Source organism: Bombyx mandarina, chromosome 08 (genome assembly GCF_030267445.1).
Source record: "Bombyx mandarina strain Sakado chromosome 08, ASM3026744v2".
Taxonomy (NCBI): Eukaryota; Metazoa; Arthropoda; class Insecta; order Lepidoptera; family Bombycidae; genus Bombyx; species Bombyx mandarina.
The window spans coordinates 11,562,108-11,582,954 of NC_143215.1; the positions used below are offsets into that span (position 1 = coordinate 11,562,108).

The 20,847-nt window shown below is 34.3% G+C and overlaps 4 protein-coding genes across 6 annotated transcripts; 1 reads left to right on the top strand and 3 right to left on the bottom strand.

Annotated features, from left to right (window-relative positions):
* Window positions 1-34: 34 nt before the first annotated feature.
* EMRE (Essential MCU regulator) lies at window positions 35-896 on the bottom strand. The gene is made up of 2 exons (XM_028186556.2): window positions 472-896; window positions 35-222 (listed from the first exon to the last, which is right to left on the bottom strand). Exon 1 carries the CDS (start codon window positions 747-749, stop codon window positions 483-485), a length of 267 nt encoding a protein of 88 aa, XP_028042357.2. The 5' UTR covers window positions 750-896; the 3' UTR covers window positions 35-222; window positions 472-482.
* Window positions 897-1,299: 403 nt separating this feature from the next.
* Window positions 1,300-6,761, top strand: Gga (ADP-ribosylation factor-binding protein Gga). 2 transcript variants are annotated; one of them, XM_028186558.2, is made up of 8 exons: window positions 1,300-1,464; window positions 1,532-1,830; window positions 2,168-2,434; window positions 2,874-3,084; window positions 3,549-3,839; window positions 4,459-4,588; window positions 4,670-5,228; window positions 5,762-6,761. In XM_028186558.2, the coding sequence occupies exons 1-8, from the start codon at window positions 1,428-1,430 to the stop codon at window positions 5,972-5,974; spliced, it is 2,007 nt and encodes a 668-aa protein (XP_028042359.2). In that variant the 5' UTR covers window positions 1,300-1,427; the 3' UTR covers window positions 5,975-6,761. The 2 variants fall into 2 exon arrangements, with proteins under 2 accessions (XP_028042359.2, XP_028042360.2); XM_028186559.2 differs by having other exon boundaries at window positions 4,462-4,588.
* Window positions 6,762-7,738: 977 nt separating this feature from the next.
* On the bottom strand, window positions 7,739-12,218 carry Lst8 (MTOR associated protein, LST8). Of its 2 annotated transcripts, none has more exons than XM_028186560.2 (7): window positions 11,789-12,218; window positions 11,030-11,179; window positions 10,055-10,116; window positions 9,468-9,621; window positions 8,454-8,644; window positions 8,050-8,192; window positions 7,739-7,970 (listed from the first exon to the last, which is right to left on the bottom strand). In XM_028186560.2, exons 1-7 carry the CDS (start codon window positions 11,918-11,920, stop codon window positions 7,855-7,857), a joined length of 948 nt encoding a protein of 315 aa, XP_028042361.1. In that variant the 5' UTR covers window positions 11,921-12,218; the 3' UTR covers window positions 7,739-7,854. The 2 variants fall into 2 exon arrangements, with proteins under 2 accessions (XP_028042361.1, XP_089585665.1); XM_089729539.1 differs by lacking the exon at window positions 11,789-12,218 and adding an exon at window positions 11,280-11,529.
* Window positions 12,219-17,156: 4,938 nt separating this feature from the next.
* On the bottom strand, window positions 17,157-19,457 carry LOC114252069 (high mobility group protein D). Its single transcript, XM_028186554.2, has 4 exons — window positions 19,301-19,457; window positions 18,501-18,663; window positions 18,281-18,421; window positions 17,157-18,211 (listed from the first exon to the last, which is right to left on the bottom strand). Exons 2-4 carry the CDS (start codon window positions 18,648-18,650, stop codon window positions 18,143-18,145), a joined length of 360 nt encoding a protein of 119 aa, XP_028042355.1. The 5' UTR covers window positions 18,651-18,663; window positions 19,301-19,457; the 3' UTR covers window positions 17,157-18,142.
* Window positions 19,458-20,847: the final 1,390 nt, after the last annotated feature.

Sequence of the window (20,847 nt, forward strand, 5' to 3'; positions counted from 1 at the left end):
ATACTGTTTTATTTTAAACTAAAGCTAAAGAAGGTTGGTATTATTACTATCTTATTTTTATTTGAAATTGTGAAATAAAATTGACAAAAAGTAGTAAGCTTTTTTAAGTGCATTACTGTTCAATAAATGGTAAGTGTTAAAACAATATGTCAATGAAAACTATTAATGACATTAACAATAACATTTGTTTTTTGCTCAAATCCATTTCAAGCATTATTTAAACTGAAACAAAAAAAAAAAACTAGAACCTTCAATTTACAAAATAAAGAGTTGTAGATTTTGACTGTTGGTCAAATAAAAAGTATTTAAAAATGAAAAAATTGTTTAACTTCGTTAATGTACAGAATGACAACATTTGGTAAATTTTATTTAACCTAGGACAAAAACGACGCTAAAACATATTTAATTAATATCATGGGGTATAATTTTTTTGGTACAGTACAGGAAGAAAAAAGAAACTTGATAAAATACCAGTTATGAAATTAGTCGTCATCATCGTCATCGTCTGATGGTACAAAGAGTTCATTTTCTTCAAGGAAATTTGCTATGTTTTTACTAATAGCAGCTCCGATTAGTAAGCCCGGTACGACAGCAAAAACAACACACAGCAAACCAAAAGGTTGTTTTTGTGGTTCGGGTAAAATAGCACCAGTTGGAGTAGTAGTTGCAGTTCTTAAATGTATAATCGGTTCGTGTTTCGTTAAATTCTTGGACTGTGCCACAAGACGGGTTAGTCTAAAAATCGCCATTTCTAAAAAATCACGTTTTTCCTCTTCTCTTCGTAATCGCACTCAGGCTACGTTAGAAATGGTGAAAAAATAGAATTTTTAATGTAATTTATTTTTATCCAAATTTTCAACAGTCAACCATAGACAAGACCTTCATTAGACTGTCAATCGCGAATTCTTGAGTAGTCCTATTTTTTCAACTGGAAAGGCAAAAGTAAAAATTATAATATAAAATAAACTGAAATGAGATGATATATGGGATTAAATTTTGTAATCTCCGTAAAATGGTGGTTATTTACTGAAGATTTTTGGAGGATCTCGAGAAGCAACGTACAGCGACTTTGTTTCATTTTCCCACATTTGTGCACTTTCACAGATACTGTTACAGAACTGTTCATGTCATTTAATTTCATCTCAATTGATTAATGTCTCAAATTAATCAACTTCATTTCATTTCGGTCCATATCATTTTTCATTAAAAAGATTAGAAAATACCAAAAATTAGATTGTATGGTTTGACCAAGCTTAGTGATTCTGATACCTGCGCCTTTCCAGTTGGAAAAATCGAACTATTACTCAATCATTTGTCAAAATTCCCAATTAAGAAAACAGCTAAGATAAACTCGTTTATTTGAGCAAAAATTTATTGCATTGTACATACCTATTGTTTATAATTTTTTTATGAAATAAAATTTTAAGATGAATATTACACAAACAAGCTTAGAAGCACTTATTTGTAAGTTTAATCAAGGTTTCTATTCTTAAAAAAAAACTCCTGTTAGATGTTGTTTTGGTCATTTCAGTAAAAGCTACTCACGAATCATTACCGGCTCCCGATGCAGCGGCTGTAGAAGCATTCTGCACGATTATGCGAGACTCTGCCGAAGGTCCCCAACTGGCGGCGCAAGCTCTGGCCACACGTATCCACAGTCCGAAGGCCCGTGAAGCGCTACTTGCATTGATGATGTTAGATCGCTGTATGCGGCGATGCGACACGCCTTTCCATGCGGAAATCGGAAAATTTCGCTTTCTTAATGAAATGATAAAGTTAGTGTCACCGAAATATTATGCAGATCGTACAGCGCCAGAAGTAAAGACGAGGGTAAGGAAAACATAATGTTTTTTCCAGAATATAGTCATAGTAAACTAGTCTGGTGGTGCAAGTGAAAGTCGAGGGCAAAAGATCTCGCGGACGATCTCCAACACGATGGACCGACCTCATAAAATCTGTGACTCACTCCAACATAAATGATTGCTCTCACTCTGCGAAACATCGTGCCACATAGCGTCGCATCGCGAGAGCATCGGTATCGCAGGATCCGACTGATGCATGACCACAAACACTCTGTCAAGAGTGTACGAATAGGAAGAAGAAGAAAACTAGATAGAATTAAAATTATGTTAATAAAATTAAATTAATATTTTAGTCTTACTCTTAGGTTTTGCAGTTGTTCCATGCATGGTCTATAGAATATCATAAGGAGTTTAAATTCAAAGTAGCATATGAGATGTTAAAAAATCAAGGTGTGATAAGAGAGACACCTCCTCCTTTACCGCCAGATGATACACCTCCAGTACATAATCGAGCAAAAAGTACTATATTTGAAGATGAAGAGAAATCTAAACTGTTACAGAAATTATTACAAAGTAAAAAATCAGAAGATTTACAACATGCCAATAGACTTATAAAAACTATGGTTAGAGAGGCAAGTACTGTTAATAAAACTATTTTTACCTTTTGAATATTACATTTAATAGAAAAAAATTATGTAGATTAACAGTTAAACTGACAAATTACTAGATGTTATGTACTTACTGTAACCTACAAAGTTGAGATCTCCATTGTGTGCAAGTGTTATCTCAATTTTCAAACAGAAACTTTTGATTGCTTTGAAGCAGAAGCAAGCAGGTTGTCCTTACATATATAGGCATATAAGAAGACCTAACACTAGTAATTAGATAAATTTTCCAATATTTTGTCAAAATCTTATTCAATGTGGATGTCAATTCTGAACAAAAATAAATGGTGAGATAGTGCTTTTGCATTTTAAATGTCTGTAACATTATGTAATGACCTAAATTAAAATATTGCATCAAAATAATATTAATTTGGGTAACATTGAAACTGAACAATTACTGGAACAGGTGGAACGTCAGAATGAGGCAAACAGCAGACGCGCACAAGAAGTTAGTGCGGCTCTAGATAGTGCCGGGCTATTACGTGACATGCTACTGGCAGCCAGTGATGCTTCATCGGACGAGGAGCAACTGATCCACGAGCTACACTCAACTTGCATTAGACTTAGGCCCATTCTGCAGCAACTGGCTGATAATGACACACAAGCAGAATATCTTAGTTAGTAAAAGAAATTTTCAATTTACATAAAAAAATGCTGCCATTTTGAAAACATAAAATTAACTTGATATTAATAAATTTTTATTCATATTTATATGTTGTAAAAATTGTTATCCACCTGTGGTGTTCCTCTTAAATATAAAATTGAGTCTAAAAAATCTGCTTCTAATGAAATTTAAGTATTTTTTATGAATTTGTTTTTGTATATTAAGATTAAGATTTCCAATGCTGAAACAGATGGATAAAACAGTATTCTTAAATTTATCACTTTATAACATGAAACAATGATTTAAAGCAAAAACAGCTCCCCAAGGTACACTATTGAGTTCATTGCATTTTGTTTACAAAAACGTTTTTTTTTTATTTAACAAAAGGAATCTTTGCCATTAAAAATAAAATACAGAGAATCCAACACCATTACTTAATTGATAATACCTTTAATCGAGTAAATATTTACATAACAGGTGATATTTTACATGCCAGTGATGTGATAAATGAAGTCTGCGAGAGGTACAATGTTTTCTTAATTCAGAAAAAAGCAAATGAACAAATGACAGAACAGGCATCGTTGAGCGGTGAAAGCTTACTTGATTTTGCTGGAGCAAATACTACTTACATTCGAAATAATGTGGCCCCGAAGAAAGATGAAAAGCCAACAAATGTTATTGATGAACTAGGCGATATATTCGCTGCTAGCAGTGAAAGCACTAATAATATTGCTGAACCATTAAAGCCTGTTGCATTGATGCCCACTGGTTAGTACATAGCCACATTACAACAGTATACATTTATCTGTATACTTATAGACCTAGAGTATTATTATTACAAGACTAAATTTGTTGACTAAATATTAAGAAAACATTCAAAGATGTTTTCATATTATATATATTATGTTTTATTATTTAATAAGAAACTTATGCACATGTGCTCGGTAACAAATCAGTTCATTGTGTGTCTGTCTTTATCCAACCCGCACTTAGCAATCCTTTAATTAAAAGGAGAACAGGTACCCTCACTAATACACTACAATATAGTTTTTTTTTATTGCTTAGATGGGTGGACAACACAGCCCACCTGGTATTAAGTGGTTACTGGAGCCCATAGACATCTATAACGTAATGCGCTACACACCTTGAGATATAAGTTCTAAGGTCTCAAGTATAGTTAGTTACAATGGCTGCCCCACCCTTCAAACTGAAAGACATGACTGCTTCACGGCAGAAACAGGCAGGGTGGTGATACATACCCACACGGACTCACAAGATGTCCTCCCACTAGTAATTATGCAAATTATACCCACCCATAATATAAATAACTTTATCAAACTCAAAATTTTCACCATCTGCCAATTTAACTATATTATTCACACAATAGCAGATGATGTCGACTTGTTGGGAGACAGATCTAATAAACATGAAGGTTGGAACGAATTGGATTCCCTTGGAGAAGAACTATTAAAACAATCTCTACCAGAGAATGCTAAACGGATTGAAAACTTTAATAGGTATTCATTTATTAATATTACATTAAATTCTCCCAGTTTCTCTATAAAAATGAAACTGTATAATATTTATAACTTTTTCAGTAAAACATCAACAAAGGTACCAATGAACGCATTGGCCTCACCAAAACATGATGTGAGTTTACAAAACAACGGCCAATTACTAGATTTAGATTTCTTCACCAAGAAACCTCAGGAATGTAAACCTGTAACTGCGTCAACTTCTAAAGATGTGACACCCAGCGATGACATCATGGTGGATATTAGCACAGACGTTACTGATGCAACTCTCGTTTTGAACAACAATACTGAGTGTAATTTAAATAATATATTGGATTTCGGATTAGACAATGCCAAAAGTGAAACAGTAATTGATAAGGAAACTAGTGTTATTGAAAAGAAAGAAGTAAATCATAAGAGTAACGAAGTGAAACCGTTGACTGATATAAATGTTACGTTGCAAAACGTAAGACCCAGTAAATTACAGCCGCTTACAGTGTTTGAAGAGGAAGAAGGTGTGACGGTTGTTTTACATTTCTGCCAAGATAAACCGAGGCAAGATGTTAATGTTTTAGTCATATCGACTACAAGTAAGAATAAATTACCCATCGAAGATTATAAATTCCAAAGTGTAGTTCCTAAAGTGAGTGAAATTTTAAAATTGTATTTGTTTTTCTTCTTTCATGTTGAAACGACGAAATTGTTTTGCCAGAATTTTTTTAAATGACATAGGCTACTTTTTATTACGAAAAAACTTCTCACGGTAAACTACGGCCGTTTTCCAATTACAGCACAAGAGCGCATTATGCAGCATCATGCTTAACTAAGCTTCAGCATAATTCGGCATTGTGCGTCACTGAGTCGCATTATGCTCTGTAATTGGAAAACTACCATTAAGGAATGGTTAATTAAGTAAGGAAAACGGTCTATATCGACGCTTCTCGTTGACCCCAAGTGATTATTATCTAAAACTTCATTAAAGATTTCATCCAGATTTATTATTCTCTTTACGTTTCAAATACTTTACAAATATTAAATTGTAAATTATAAACCAAACTTTAAAAGTGCGATTGGCTTCTACGATTCACTAAAAAAAATATATACCTATTAGAATTTTATAAATGCGTGTGTATTTAGTAACTACTTGTTACTAGCGTTTGTTTGATACAATTTCAGGGTTGTAAAGTTCGGCTACTGACACCGTCGGGGACGTCACTGCCGGCGTACAATCCGTTCCTGCCGCCGCCAGCCCTGACGCAGGTCATGCTGCTCGCGAGGCCGCCTTCTATGAATAACATCAGCCTGAAATTCGTTATCACGTACACGTGCGACGAGGAGGTATATTCAGAAATCGGCGAAGTCAAAGAACTGCCTCTAGAGAAAATGTAACATATTCTTTAAAACATTAAAATGCAGTCGGTGATCGGTGCAATTGTTGGATCCAGAGAAATTAGTTAATGAATAATCCGATTATGTTTCTTATAAAAATATATGGTCGCATACTGAACACTAAAATCGGCTTCAAATTGATACATTGATAGAACCGGAGTGTTGACTATGAACTAAGTAACCATTCTTTTATTCAAATAAAATATCTTGTTACACCTTTTAGCAAATCTCATAATTACTAAATAATTAAGTTTATTCATTAAATGTTACAGAGAACAAAACAATTTTACTTCGTGTGAACTGTCAAGCGATATTAATGCGCGTACGCTATCCTACCGCGCTTGTTTAAAATTTCGCGCTTTGACAATTATTATTATTGTATTTTATAAATCGGTACTAAAAAAAATGATAATTAATAATATTGAATTAAAGTATGTACATTAAGAATTATATCTAGTCGTCGCTGTATTAGCGAACAATAATGTACTTATTAACATTCCTAATGCGAATATTCTTATTTGTATTTAATAGTTATTTAGTTTTATTACACTGCAAATTGACGTCTTATAAATAATTGTATCCTAATGTTTTAAAAAAAGTATTTCAATTTGACGTACAAGTACCTAGTTATAATATTATTAGTTTTAGTTTTGCATTTATGGAGATCTGATACAATATACCATAGTATTATGTACGCTATAAATAGATATATTGATGTTTCATGGGAGCTTGTAAATGTTCCATGAAATATGTATTTGTTGAACGAAATACACACTTTAAAAATGAATTGGACTTGGTCATATTTTATTTACTTTTACAATCCATCTATACTGTTTAAACGCTCAGATACTTCTGTGAAATTACCTTAAATGTTTCAGATTTATAATACGATTTTTGTATCACTTATCTCACTTGCGAATGAATGTCATTTGCGTCCATTCCAATTATTATTGTTAATCAATCACCTAGCTGAACCCTTCAGGGCGAATCTCTAGTCATCAGCTATCCTTCCATCCCAAAAAAGCGATGTAATGAAAACGATAAAAGTAGCTTTACTTCAGTTCACTAACATACAATTACCTATCGCTTTCTCGAAGTAATTACAAACACAATACAATATACATGTACAATACTAGCGGCCCGCTCCGGCTCCGCTCGGGTCTTTAACAAAAATTTCAATGATATTTGACATTGTTTTATTCTTTTAAATAAAAGAACACTTATTGCGGCATAACTATAATAGTTGGACATATTATTATGCTGTCGCGACACTTTTTGTAAATGATAACGTGTTCTACAAAGTCGTAGCATATTATTTTATTCTATCATCAATAGCTTTCGCAGGGCACGCGATGTAAAAAATATTTTAGGCAATTTTTTTACATCTTGGGTTACGTTATTGGAGTTTTAGTAAGGATCCCTAATTTTTTCAAAAAATAGTTATAGCCTATGTCACTCGGATATAGTCTAGCTTTCAAACAGTAAAAGAATTTTTCAAATCCGTTCAGTAGTTTCGGAGCCTATATGCAATACAAACAAACAAACAAATCTGTCCTCTTTATTATATTAGTATAGACAAATAAAAATTCAAAAACTATTATTTATTTTCTGCATTGCTACTTTGTTGGCCATGTGCATTGCTAGTGCTTAAACACTATTTTTTGACAATTATTATAACCAGTAATAAAAATAATAAAATTAAAAATAGTGTTTATTTTTATAAAAACATACATTTACACTTTTTATGAAGAAAAAAACCCATAATGCTATGTAATCATTTATTCAATTAAAAATTAATTCAATTATTATATTATTTACAACTTTATTATTTATTTATTTAAGCTTTATAATCATCCCAAATTATTTTAAACCATATCTATTCAAACAGGTTGATCTTTAAACGCGAGTGCTGTGATGGCTTTCTGATGACCGCAGTACTCCCGTTCAAGCGTGCCACGCTCAATGTTCCATAATCGAGCATAACTATCCGATGAACCTGTAAATAACAAAATAAAATGATTTTCTTAAACTTTGAAAAAATTGACTGGGTTGCCAGGAAATTGAAAATGTATTACCAGTGAATAAAAATCGAGAATCAAGCGTAAAGGCTGCGTCCCAGACCCATCGCTGCGTGTCGCGCCGTAGCTCTCGCAGCAACGCCCAGTCGCTCGTGCGCCAGATCTTGGCCGAGCAGTCGCCCGACGTCGTCACCAACATGCTATTATTACATTAGTCAGATATTAAACATTTGCTAAATTACTATACTTATTTTCTTACTGATGCCTTGCTTTCTTGCTTGCCTTGCTTTACTTATGATAGAAGAGTATGGAAAGAGAAAACATGTTGCGCTGACCCCAGGTGACTGGGAGAAGGGCAGGATAATGATGATTGCCAAGATAAACTCATTTAATAAACACATGCAACATCTAATGTCTTTAAGTTGATTTTAACTGAAATGCTGTAACATCTCCAAACTCACGTTGAATCTGGGCTAAATTTACACCGTAAAGCATATTTAGAATGTGCAGTAATGTGTTTTTTGGGCACGGGGTGCGGTGGTTGTCCGCTCAACGACCACACGTAGCAGTTGCCCTTGTTATTAACAGCCGCCATCATCTTGCCGGCTGGATCAATAGCTATGTCCTGAATCGACGCCTCCGCTTCTGGTATCTAACAAAAATAAGGATAAATAGTATAATATTTATATGTAACAGTAAATGAAATAAACATGGTTTCTTTCAATTGAATTATGTGGTTGGCACTTGGCCAATGATTGATCAATTACTAGAGCTTATCAATAAAACATAAATGCTCAAAACTGATGATTGTTTCGTGAAAAAAAAAAGGTAGGATGGTGGTCCATACACATGTGGGTTTATAATACATCCAACCATCAATCAACCTATTAAAGACAGCAGAAATATGTTATAATATACAGAAAATACTACTGGCCATTCTCTAGTAAATCCCTCAGTAGCCTTTCTATATATCCATTGACTTCCACGGTGAAGGAATAACATCGTGTAATAAAAATGAAACCCGCAAAATTATAATTTGCGTAATTACTGGTGGTAGGACCTCTTGTGAGTCCGCGCGGGTGGGTACCACCACCCTGCCTATTTCTGCCGTGAAGCAGTAATGCGTTTCGGTTTGAAGGGTGGGGCAGCCGTCGTTACTATACTTGAGACCTTAGAACTTGTATCTCAAGGTGGGTGGCGCATTTACGTTGTGGATGTCTATGGGCTCCAGTAACCACTTAACATCAGGTGGGCTGTGAGCTCGTCCACCCATCTAAGCAATAAAAAAAAAAAAAAAAATATCCATTCTGAGCATATTGGTGATATCATGTTGGCATCAGCTTTTTATGCAGGAACACTACTGAATAGGATGTGGAGCTAGAGTGTTCCTTTCACTTTTGTAGCTCACCACAACATACTGTGTTATAGCTTCTCAGCTGATAGTGGATGTAAAAAAATATATATACTAAAGTTACCAGTTGTTCATTTTGATCCGTTTTCAGATCCCATATATGTATAATGCCACTCTGGTCTCCAACCATTATCTGGGACTGATCAGGATGAAGCATTACTGCATTCACCGGAGCTTGAACTTGGAATATCTTTTGACACCTTGTACGTGGTGCAGCCCTACATGAGAAACATGCCGCTTTAAAATTTCTATACTAAGCTTTCTAGGTCCAGTCAGTAAATTGTGTTTTTAAACTCAATAAAAGTTAAAGTTTAATTTCAGAGATCAGCAGACAACCTCATGGTCTCCTAGTGTAAGTAGTTATTAGCTTCTATGATCAAAATTTTGATTTTATTCCATAACCATTAACATTAGACTTGACAGCTTTAAAGTAGGAATCATATCTTCATACCACCAGTAAATATCAGTTGGTGAATATTTTATAATAAGCACGAATATAATGAATGATATAAGGTGATGCATTGTCATCTAGCATCAGAGAAACTTCCAAACATCATTTGGCTTAGACTTATCCACACAAATGATCCAAGGTTAGAAAACACAAATAATGTTACCAAATAACTGGTTGAAATAATACATAGCGTCTTTAACCTGGGATCCCATATCCTGGCTGTGCAGTCCTCACCTCCTGTGTACATCCAAGTGCCATTTTTCTGCAAATTGACAATTTTTTTCAAAAAAAACTAATGACTTGTCGTATTGTAATAGATGTGTTCACAAATGAAATATCCAATCATAAATATACATAGTTTTATTTTTCTAAAAGATAACAATCTTGAAAAGTTGTTTGAAAATGAATAACTGATTTTAACATTAGTTTTTGTTTAAAAACTGCATGTCAATACAATTTGTGTGTTTCTCAAATTGTGTTCTTGTTGCCCTAGAAATAATTATAATCTCAAACATTTATAGTAATTCCTATGCCAGTGAGATCTCAAATATTTAAAGGACATTGAAGATCCAGTTTCAACTGAATGAGTTTTCTCAGAAAAGGAATATTTTTTTTTATTCCTGGCAATTATTTAGAGACATATATTAAAGACACGTACTTCCTGTAGTTAACTGTCAGTGACACCTAGGTCACCAATAATTAATTATAGACAAAAACGAAGATCGAACGACCAAGTTGTAAACTACACCGATGAGCCCTATGTCGACTCATCACGATGATGGCGACTCGGGTGATGAAAACAGTGATGATGATGATGGTCAAGATTATGATAACGAAAAAAAAATTACAAATACCAGCTTCGCTTTAACTGAACCAAGACCTGGCAACAGCTCTAGTTTTGACTTAATAGAAGGAATATCTATTTTACCCCAAGATTAAATTATTACAATTATTAACCTATATTTTTTGTTGATGTTCTAATAAATTATATATAAATAAATACATATGTTGATTTTAATAATTTAATAGCATTATGACGCAGCGTAAATATTGTTTTTGCACGTGAGTGTACCATGCGCGAACTTACCCCCACTACGTCAACAAATGCTCAAGAAGTTGGCCGGCTATTATATGTATTGCTTTCAACAAATTTTAATTTAATTTATGCATAATACCTGAAACCCAACTCGAGATACGTTTTTGGAGATGTCCTCAAAAGTTGTGACCGGGTCTGGATTGGCACTACTAAGATCATATAACCGTATATGCTGAAATCCAGCTGCTGCTACCATCGATGTTGGTGAGATCTCTAAGCTGTTCACTTGCTGAAAGGAAAACTCGTCATGCAATAACTAAAAGGTGCTTTAGCTGATTTTCATAATATAATCAGTTTGTAAAAATATCACGAAAGTTAATTTAAGTTACCTCACAAAAGATGACTGGCATTTTAATCTGAATTATATTTGTACAAAGTGGTCTGCTTGTATTAAATCTTAGCTCACAATTATCTGACACTGTCGTGACCAGTTTTAATCGTTTAGGTAATTCTCTTTTTTTGGACATTTTTGCAACTTTACAGGAGAGCCATTTAAAGTTAAAATTCTCATAATAAAAGAACTCCATCAGCTATTTGGATGCAGTAAGCTTAATTGATGTTCAATCAAAAACATTGAATTGGTGATAATTAATACCAAATAAAATGGACCTTTAATTACAAAGATAAATGTCGCGTATTAATCGAAATATCGCTTAATTCAAATAGCCTTTCAGCCCTCGTTATTATTCAAAGCGAAATTTCCAAATCAATTTTTTATGAAAATTTAAAATAATCATGCAAATTTACGGAGCGATTTGAATGAGTTATCTGGAAATGAATCGAGTCATTTTGGTAATTTATAGAAGATCAATAACCGAAACATTAAAATATGAAGTACCGAATCTGGATGCTGCATTGTTCGTAAACAAACACCACTGTGTGCCTGCCATAGCTTGATAGTATGATCGTAGCCTCCTGTTACTAAAGCCACCTGCGATCCCCCAAGAGAAGCAGTGGTATCACCAGCCATTTTATGAAACTTATTGTTTAAGCAATTGGCATATTTATTTCTTAAAACCACATTTTTTTATTTCCAACTGCCAGGTAATTTTGAAATTTCGGATTGTGGGTTTTTAATTTCGAACTTTCCGAGCAACATAAATCTTGTATGATGTGATATAATCTACGTTATACTTGAACCGAATTATCGAGGCGCTTTTAATATTACTGTAAATTCTAACTAATGCATCTCATAAAGTCAAAACATAACCAAAACAACACAGCACAGGTAATTCAAGTAGTAGTAGTAGTTTTATTTTTACCAAATGGACAGGCAAAAGTATCACACCATACAGCTTAATTTTTTTTTATGACATATGATATTATGAAATATATGAAACATGGCATGGCATGAAATAAAATGAATTGAAATGAGATGAGATGATATGGGATATTTTTATGCAAAATGATAATGTGGAGTGAAATGAAATGAAGAATTTGAGACATTAATCAACTGGTGATGAAATTAAATGAAATGAGATGATATGGAATGGAATATAATCTCAGTAAAATGATGCTCGTTTACTGAGATTTTTTCAGTGGACTTTTTGGAGGATGCCGAGAAATTACCTACAACGGCTTTGTTTCCCACATTTGTGCACTTTCACAGAAAGTAAGCAGTTAACAAACCACGGTTTAAGCCTGAAGAAGCACTAAATAGACAAAATAAAACAAATCACAACAATCACACACACATCAACAACACACAATCAGTTCATAGTTCATTGAGTCTAAAGTTTTGTGAGGTTGTGTTTAAGAGTCGTGTTATGGTTTGTGAGTTGAGTTGAGTTTGACTGATTTGAGTGAAATGGCAATACTCAGTTGGAGTGTTGTTCTCTGTTTTGTGTACCAAGTATTGAGTGGTTGAGATTAAAGTTATTATAATTAGAGGTCGAGAAGGAGTTGAAGGTTATTAAAGTTATAGAGGTTCAGAAGATTAAGGTTATTAAAGTTGAAGAGGTCGAGAAGGAATTACTAGTCGAGAAGGAGATTAAGGTTATTAAAGTTAATGAGGTTGAGAAGGAGATTAAGGTTATTATAGTTAAAGAGATTGAGAAGGAGTAAAAGGTTTTCAAATAAACTTGAGAGTTTATGTAGGGAGTTGAGAAGGAGTTAAAGACTATTATAGTTAATGTTTTTTATAGTGAGTCAAGGGGGGAGGTTAAGGTTGAATGGTTGTATGGTTGAATGTTTAGTCGAGTAGGAGTTGGACAAGTGAGAAAGGATTGAAGGTAGCTACATTAAAGTTGTTATTAAGTTTGAAAGGTTGAATTAATAGTTGTTGGTTGAATTGTGAGGGATTAAGTGGAAGTAATTGAATGGAAGTGGTTGTGAGATTTTAATGTATGTATGGAAGGAAGGTAGATATGTATGAAAGGTAATTAATTTACGAAGGTCAGGTTAGTGTTTTTTTTTTTTTTTTTGTATGTTGTATTATATTATATACAGGGCGTTAAATGTGAGCAAGTGTTGAGGGGATGTGTTGGAGTTTGAATATGAAAGTAATGGCAGGCAACACTTGACACATGTAAGGTTACAGATTTCGAATATTGGAATTATTGAAATGTTTAAAACAGATGATTTTCTTCTCTTCAGTGAAGACAATGACTTCTCATCTAGACACGGTTAGAGCAATATCTAGAGTTTTATATAAATAAAATATTATAATGGTGCAATAGTGTACAAATTATTTGCAATATAATTATATTAACCATGAAGCAGAGTGTTTTCAAATAGCCCCTCACCTACAGAACCCAGTCCCCTCAAATTTAACCGTCCAACATTCACTCCTCATGTTCCCGCCAAAAAGTCTCTATCAGTTCAGTTTCTTCTACCTAGAGATGAGTCGGATCTATTAGAACAGACCCGAGTATTAGGTATTTTACGAGTTTAGGCTTCACCTAATCCCATTTTGTCAATGTGTATAATCCCAGGTGGATTCCAACCAATCTTCGTATTCTTAAAACATAAAATCGAATGTTCATCATACGCTCCCACCTGTTCCTGGGCTCTCACACGCTTACCCGTTGCAACGTATCTCACAATCTTGCCTAGATGTGTGGACGAGCTCACAGCCCACCTGGTGTTAAGTGGTTACTGGAGCCCATAGACATCTACAATGTAAATGCCCCACTCACCTCGAGATACAAGCTCTAAGGTCTCAGTATAGTTACAACGGCTGTCCCACCCTTCAAACCGAAACGCATTATTGGTTCACGGCAGAAATAGGCGGCGCGGTGGTACCTACCCGTGCGGACTCACAAGAGGTCCTACCACCAGTAATTACGCAAATTATAATTTTGCGGGTTTGCTTTTTATTACACGGTGTTATTCCTTCACCGTGGAAGTCAATCGTGAACATTTGTTAAGTACGTATTTCTTTAAAAAAATTGGTACTGGTGGACGTTTAAGGTATTTGGTAGCCTTCCATAGCGAATAGTCTGTTTTCGATGTGGCATCCAGCTCTTGCATATATGTATTTGTTTTTTCGTTTCTCTCACGAGCCAAATGTATTTTCAATTTTGTAATACTGTAATTAAATATTTTTTTGTCGTCAGGAAGCCTCGTAGTTTGCCATCGTTTTCTTAATCGCCTTTTTTCTGATAACAACTTTTTGATTGAAAGAGAACATTGCGATGGTTTTACAATTGGTGGGGCGGGTGTCGCCTGCCAAGCAGAATGTTGTACAACAAAGTTAAAATGTTCAACACCATCCGCAATGTCATCCTCTGTTTTTAGAGGTAGATTGATGTTCAAAGAGCCAGATACCAATACACGAAAGTAATCCCAATTGGTCCTGCAAGAATGCAGTCTACATGTTTTCATTTTCCTGGCTATATTTCGACTGAGCGTTATTATGACTGGGGAGTGATCAGATGAGAGATCAAAACTGGATGTAGACTCTATACATGCATTATTGATGCCTTTTGTGATACAAAAATCTAACAAGTCTGGTACCTTCCTTTTGTCACTCGGCCAATACGTTGGCTCGCCAGTTGAACAAACATTTAATCTTAGTCGTTCAATGCAAGAAAGTAACTGTCTTCCCTTATCTTATAGGTGAGATTGAAATCACTACAGAGTTTGCCATGTTTCTAATCTATACGTAGCTTGAATAAGTTTCCACCAATAGATTTTAAAGAAAAATGATTACTGTTTTTTTTTTATTGCTTAGATGTGTGGACGAGCTCACAGCCCACCTGATGTTAAGTGGTTACTGGAACCCATAGACATCTATAACGTAAATGCGCCACACACCTTGAGATATAGTTCTAAGGTCTCAGTATAGTCACAGCGGCTGCCCCACCCTTCAAACCGAAACGCATTACTGCTTCACGGCAGAAATAGGCGGGGCGGTGGTACCTACCCGTGCGGACTCACAAGAGGTCCTACCAGCAGTAATTACGCAAATTATAATTTTGCGGGTTTGATTTTTATTGCACGATGTTATTCCTTCACCGTGGAAGTCAATCGTGAACATTTGTTGAGTACGTATTTCATTAGAAAAATTGGTACAGTCAACGTTTGGATGTGGCCGAGTTAGCATTCCTAACATAAATGCAAAAATAAAGAAAACCGGCGATTCTTTTTAGGCTTTCATCTGCGATACGTGATGGTGACGTGATGATTCTGCATTTTGACGCGCATGTTAATTAAAACTGTAGACTTGCTTTGAAAATATGCGTTAATTTTAGTAAGCTTTGGTAACATCCACGAAACAAAATAAGCAGTTTGCACTAGGATCCTTTCAAGCAATATATAATTAGGGTTTCATGGTCTTCAAGCCACTTGGCATTAAAGTACCTATAGTGCAAGTGTCTCATTTTTCTAAAATCCATTCGACTATAGATATTAAAAAGAGTCTCTAGTTTTGGTCTTAAAATTTTAATGATATTATAGGAAAACTATATAGTTTTGGTCGCAAAATTTTAGGCAATTTTTATCGGTCTTAGCCAACTGCCATCTTTCAGAATTAGAACATACTAAAAATACCATTCTAAGCTGAATAAATCAACACAGTCTTCCGTTCATGTAAGGGTAATAATAATTGATCAAATTTTTCGGGTTCGAGAATGTTTTTTGAATGTACTAAGTATTGACAATTGGATGTAATCTGTATCCCAGTATTGAGACGTAGTAATTAGATTTTCTGGCGGCAACGCGAGGAGTGAAGTTGTGTGATTTGTTTCATTTTGTCTATTTAGTGTTTCTTCGGGTTTAAATGTGTAATAATGGTGGTTTATTAACTGTTTAATATCTGTGAAAATGCACAAATGTAGGAAAATGAAACAAAGCCGCTGGACGTAACTTCTCGGTATCCTCCAAAAAGTCCACTGAAAAAATCTTAGTAAATGACCACCATTTATTAAGATAAGATCTTACTAAGATTATATTTCATGCCATTTCATTTCATTTAATTTCAACCCAGTTGCTTAATGTCTCAAATTAATCATCTTCATATCATTTCACGCCATATCATTTTTCATAAAAATTAAAATAATACTTAAAGGTCTCAGTTGCCAGGTCATAAAATCCCTTAAAAACGTAACTATTATACTAATCTGTAGTAGGTAGTGATTTCGAAACCATTACATGCTTCCATCTTGAGGTTTTTTTCTTGTTAATCTTTCGTATTTTAATAAGATAATAATTAATAACAGAACATCTTGGTACCTAGATTATAAAACTAAAACATATCAAGAAATTAGTTTCATGTTAATCCAACCTTAAAAATTGATGATCAAGGAATTGCATACTCATTAGGTTTCTGATATAGGTACAAGCCCAGACCAAAAATATTGAGACAAGTACTGCATCAGATCAAATATTAGGTATCAAATTGAAATACAGAGCTAGGTACCTATCTAATGGATGCAGTCTTACATGGTCAGTTTGACTAGTCATAATATTAATTCTCAATAGTATGAGTATTCTAAGATGGGATCAATCACGAACTAGATTTTAGTAATTAATGTAGGTACCCACCTACATTTTATACCCTTAAGACTTCTAGAAAAGTCTATGTTCAGTTCCATCCCTAAAGTACAATAATAGTTCTTTAAACTTGGGTCGAAAATATTTAACCTGCTACGAAAATTAGTCGTGTTTGTCTATATATGACCAATGACCTATTACTGAAACTGCAAATCCAATCTGCCAGGTTGCTCAGTTACTAACCTATGTATGAACTGAAATTAAAACACTAATTATAAGAAATTACTTTATTGAACATGTAAAATCCGTATTGACATGAGGAATGCTAATTCTCATTTACAATATAACACAAATGTAAAATTTGAGAGACAAATCACATCGACAACCTACCTATAACTAACTAAAATACAACATACACATGAATTTCTTAAGATTATTTTTATGGTAATGCCACAAATCTATGCTAGAATTCACCTGAAAGGCGAGTCTCAAGATTAAAATGACACTTATGTGGTATAGTTTTATAATATGCATAAGTCCTAAATAAAGCCACGAGGTAACCTCGACAAATGCTTAAGCTTATTGTTTGGTACCATTATTAGCAATGAATTTACAATGAAGAGGTAGGTTTGAACAAGCGGGTGCAATATCCTTCCAAGGAGTAGACATTATAATAAGTCTCTAATTTTACATATTGATAGTTACACCAAAACTTATGTCCAATAGTTCAGCATTAAAATAAAACTGAATCGATATAAAATAATTCATAAAAAGCACAGCTTTAATTAGATATTGGTGCAGACATAGAAGTTTTGATAAAACCAGTCAAAAGTATATCTCAAAATAAGCATCCACAAAGTCACAGCGAACTTAACGAGGGAGGGCTAACTGTACAATTCCCTGGTGAAATACATGCTAACACTTACACATTATTTTTTTGAGGCTTAGAAACCTAGACCCTAGTGTGCGGCAAAACTTTCCAAACTCTGCATCTTATTTTATATCTATCATAACTAACACTACAATATTAAGAAAATTAAAGGAATATTGAATCAAGAAATGAATTATTTAATTGCATTTTATAAACAAAATACCAGTTGCAGTTAAAGATGATTCCAACTCTCATTAAATGTTAATCAAAATCAATGTCAAATGCATTACATACAGACTTTGGAAAGCCAGTCCCGTTTTACTTTGTAATAAATTAAGTCCAAGTAAATTATTCAATATGAACAGTAATGTCTTAAGGTTTGGGAGATCATTCACTTTCTTCTTCCTCCTCCTCACCCTCCTCTTCCTCAGACTCCTCCTTCTTTTTCTTGGATTTCTGCAATAAAATAATTGTTGTTTAAAGATCCAACAAATGCTTTTAATATTGAAGAATTTGTTTACTCACAGCAGCTGCAGTTTTCTTGCCCTTTTTCCCTCGTTTTTGAGCCTTCTTTTCGCCCCCTTCGCCACCACCGCCATTGGCATTGTAAGATTCTAGGTCTTTTGCATATTGCTCCTTGGCCTTGGCAGCTTTCTGTTCCCATTCCTAAAGTAATTTCAATTATGAATCTCTATTGTAACGCGCTAGATAATAAACCACATTTTATTTCAATCATTGTACTTACAGTTTTGTCTTTCATTGATTTCCAAATTTCACCGCCTTTTTTGGCTATTTCGGTTACTCTTAAGCCAGGATTTTCAGATTTTATCTGTTCCCTCGCGCTGTTTAACCACAGCATGTATGCGGACATAGGACGCTTCGGCTTGTCCGTCATTTTGACTTTTTTCCTGGAAGAAATACCATGCTCTGTAAAAAATACTTCGCTTCCCACAAGGCAGCAGGTTCAAAGAGTCACGTTTTACGAACTTCAAGCTCTAGACTGTCTACGCACTGCTTATACGGTGTAACAGGGCGTCATTTTGGCGGGAAACGTATTTAGGCCATTTAGGACCAAGATTGTAACAGTAGCCATAAATAATATTTAATCAATATGAAAACCTACGAATTAGACTAAAATATTCGTATCCATAACAGCATAAAACATCTAAAATAGTTATCGCCCCATTAACGAGTTCACTGTCCTAGGCTTGGGTCGAACGAGCCATTTTGTTTTCACGAATTATGTAGAAAATACGCAATATCTTTAAAGGACAGGATTACCAAATAATCCTTTGATTATTAAACTAAAACTTGTAGAAGAACTGTTAGGGTCACTCAATGGAAAAGATCCGAGAAATTAATTATTGAAATAAGGCGTCACTCTCCTTACCCACGCGTACCAAGGAAAGTACGGCGATGCATATAGCCATGTTTGAATGCGAATTCCAACGTGGAATGAAAATAAATCCTATGAATCAAGGCTTGAGAATCACTAATAAACTTGACAAATTGTTCAACTTTGAATAGAAAATTGATTGGACTTACCTGATGGCAAAAATTTTGAAATAATTTTTGAACTGGTACACAACCAAACTGTAGACGTAGAGAATGTGAAGAAATGTATGGGGCTCGAACAAAATGTTCCCAGTCGAAGCTAGCTTGGGGCCGTCTCGCGTCGCTAAGGTGGCGCCATCTACACGAATTCTGATTGGCTAAAATCATCAGGTGTACCAACAGTCCAAATGTCACAATGGTTCTTGTACTACGTATATCCGTGAAATCTCTTTTTAAAAAGGCAATACAATTTGAACTCTAATAGCATAGGATTAGGTTTATTTTAGTGGAATTTGACGAGCTCCATACATTTGCTTCTAAAAATGATTTTATAGTATTTGTTAAGAGAAATAGTGGATTTGTAATAAATTACACATTTGTTTGGTGAGAATAATATAAAGATTATTTTTTCTGAAGCATTTTTGATCCAATCGCATAAAAGTATATCAAAGAGGACTAAGATCTCTCGACATGAGATTCCTACCAAAATTAACTCGCGCCTTATTTTAAATGCCGCCAACGTTAAATTCGAATTGTACAAAAGCGCGCCAAGCGTGAGAATGAAAGGGACGCCAATAAAACATAACATTGGAATGGCAGACGTATTCGTTTGTTTACGATTTGGTGCCTCATGAGAACTCCAGAAATAGTTTTTATCGGCAAGGATATAAGGCTGAAGTGTTCATGTGTTGTAGGAATTACTAAAATGTGCTTTTGTCAATTTTTCTTTTTATCTGTTAACTGATAACGACATGTCAAACTTTATATGAAGTTACTGTAAATTAATATTACTTATTACAATAAATATGTATCTATTCTCATAAGAGAGGTTCTGCAGGTTTTTCAAATTGTAATTGTTTAAATGTTCAATTAAGACAGTTTGTAAAGTTGAGTTTTCTAGTAAAACCTTACCTGCAGGAGCTGTATATAACGGCATATATGTATTTGAAGATAGAATGAAATTTAAGTAGTCTACTGAACATTACAGCGCAGTGCAATAGCCTTCTATAAACTTTTAAAACGAATCTTTTTCTTTTAGGAAACCTTACATGAAAGTTAAATAGTAAATTTTGACAAAGATAGTCTCAGGACACGATCTATCTTATACTGTACACCAACTGAAAAAAGGTTACAAACGCATGTAAATAGGGAATACATAGCAATTCGATTTTAGCGTAAACTAACTTTAACGATACTTTTGTTCGTTGCTTTCTTTGAAGGTAATGCAGTCGCTATACAAGACAAATGAAGACTTGATGGAAGTTAAGTGCGTGGTACCACAGTACGGCAAGTGAGCCCTAAGCTCTTCTAGACAATTGAAAGCCAATCTAGACGATTAATATTAAAAAGGCGATGATCCTAAGTCCTTTTTAAAATTTCTGAATAACGAGATTTGCGTTAACTGGGACTATTTGACTGAAGAGACCAGCTTGAACTAGACTTGACTTTTGAGAGCATTTCCACGATAAATGTAATAGTAATGATAAAAGTATTTTTAATATCGCCTTCAGGGATTGGGGACCTTGCAAGCGCTCTCA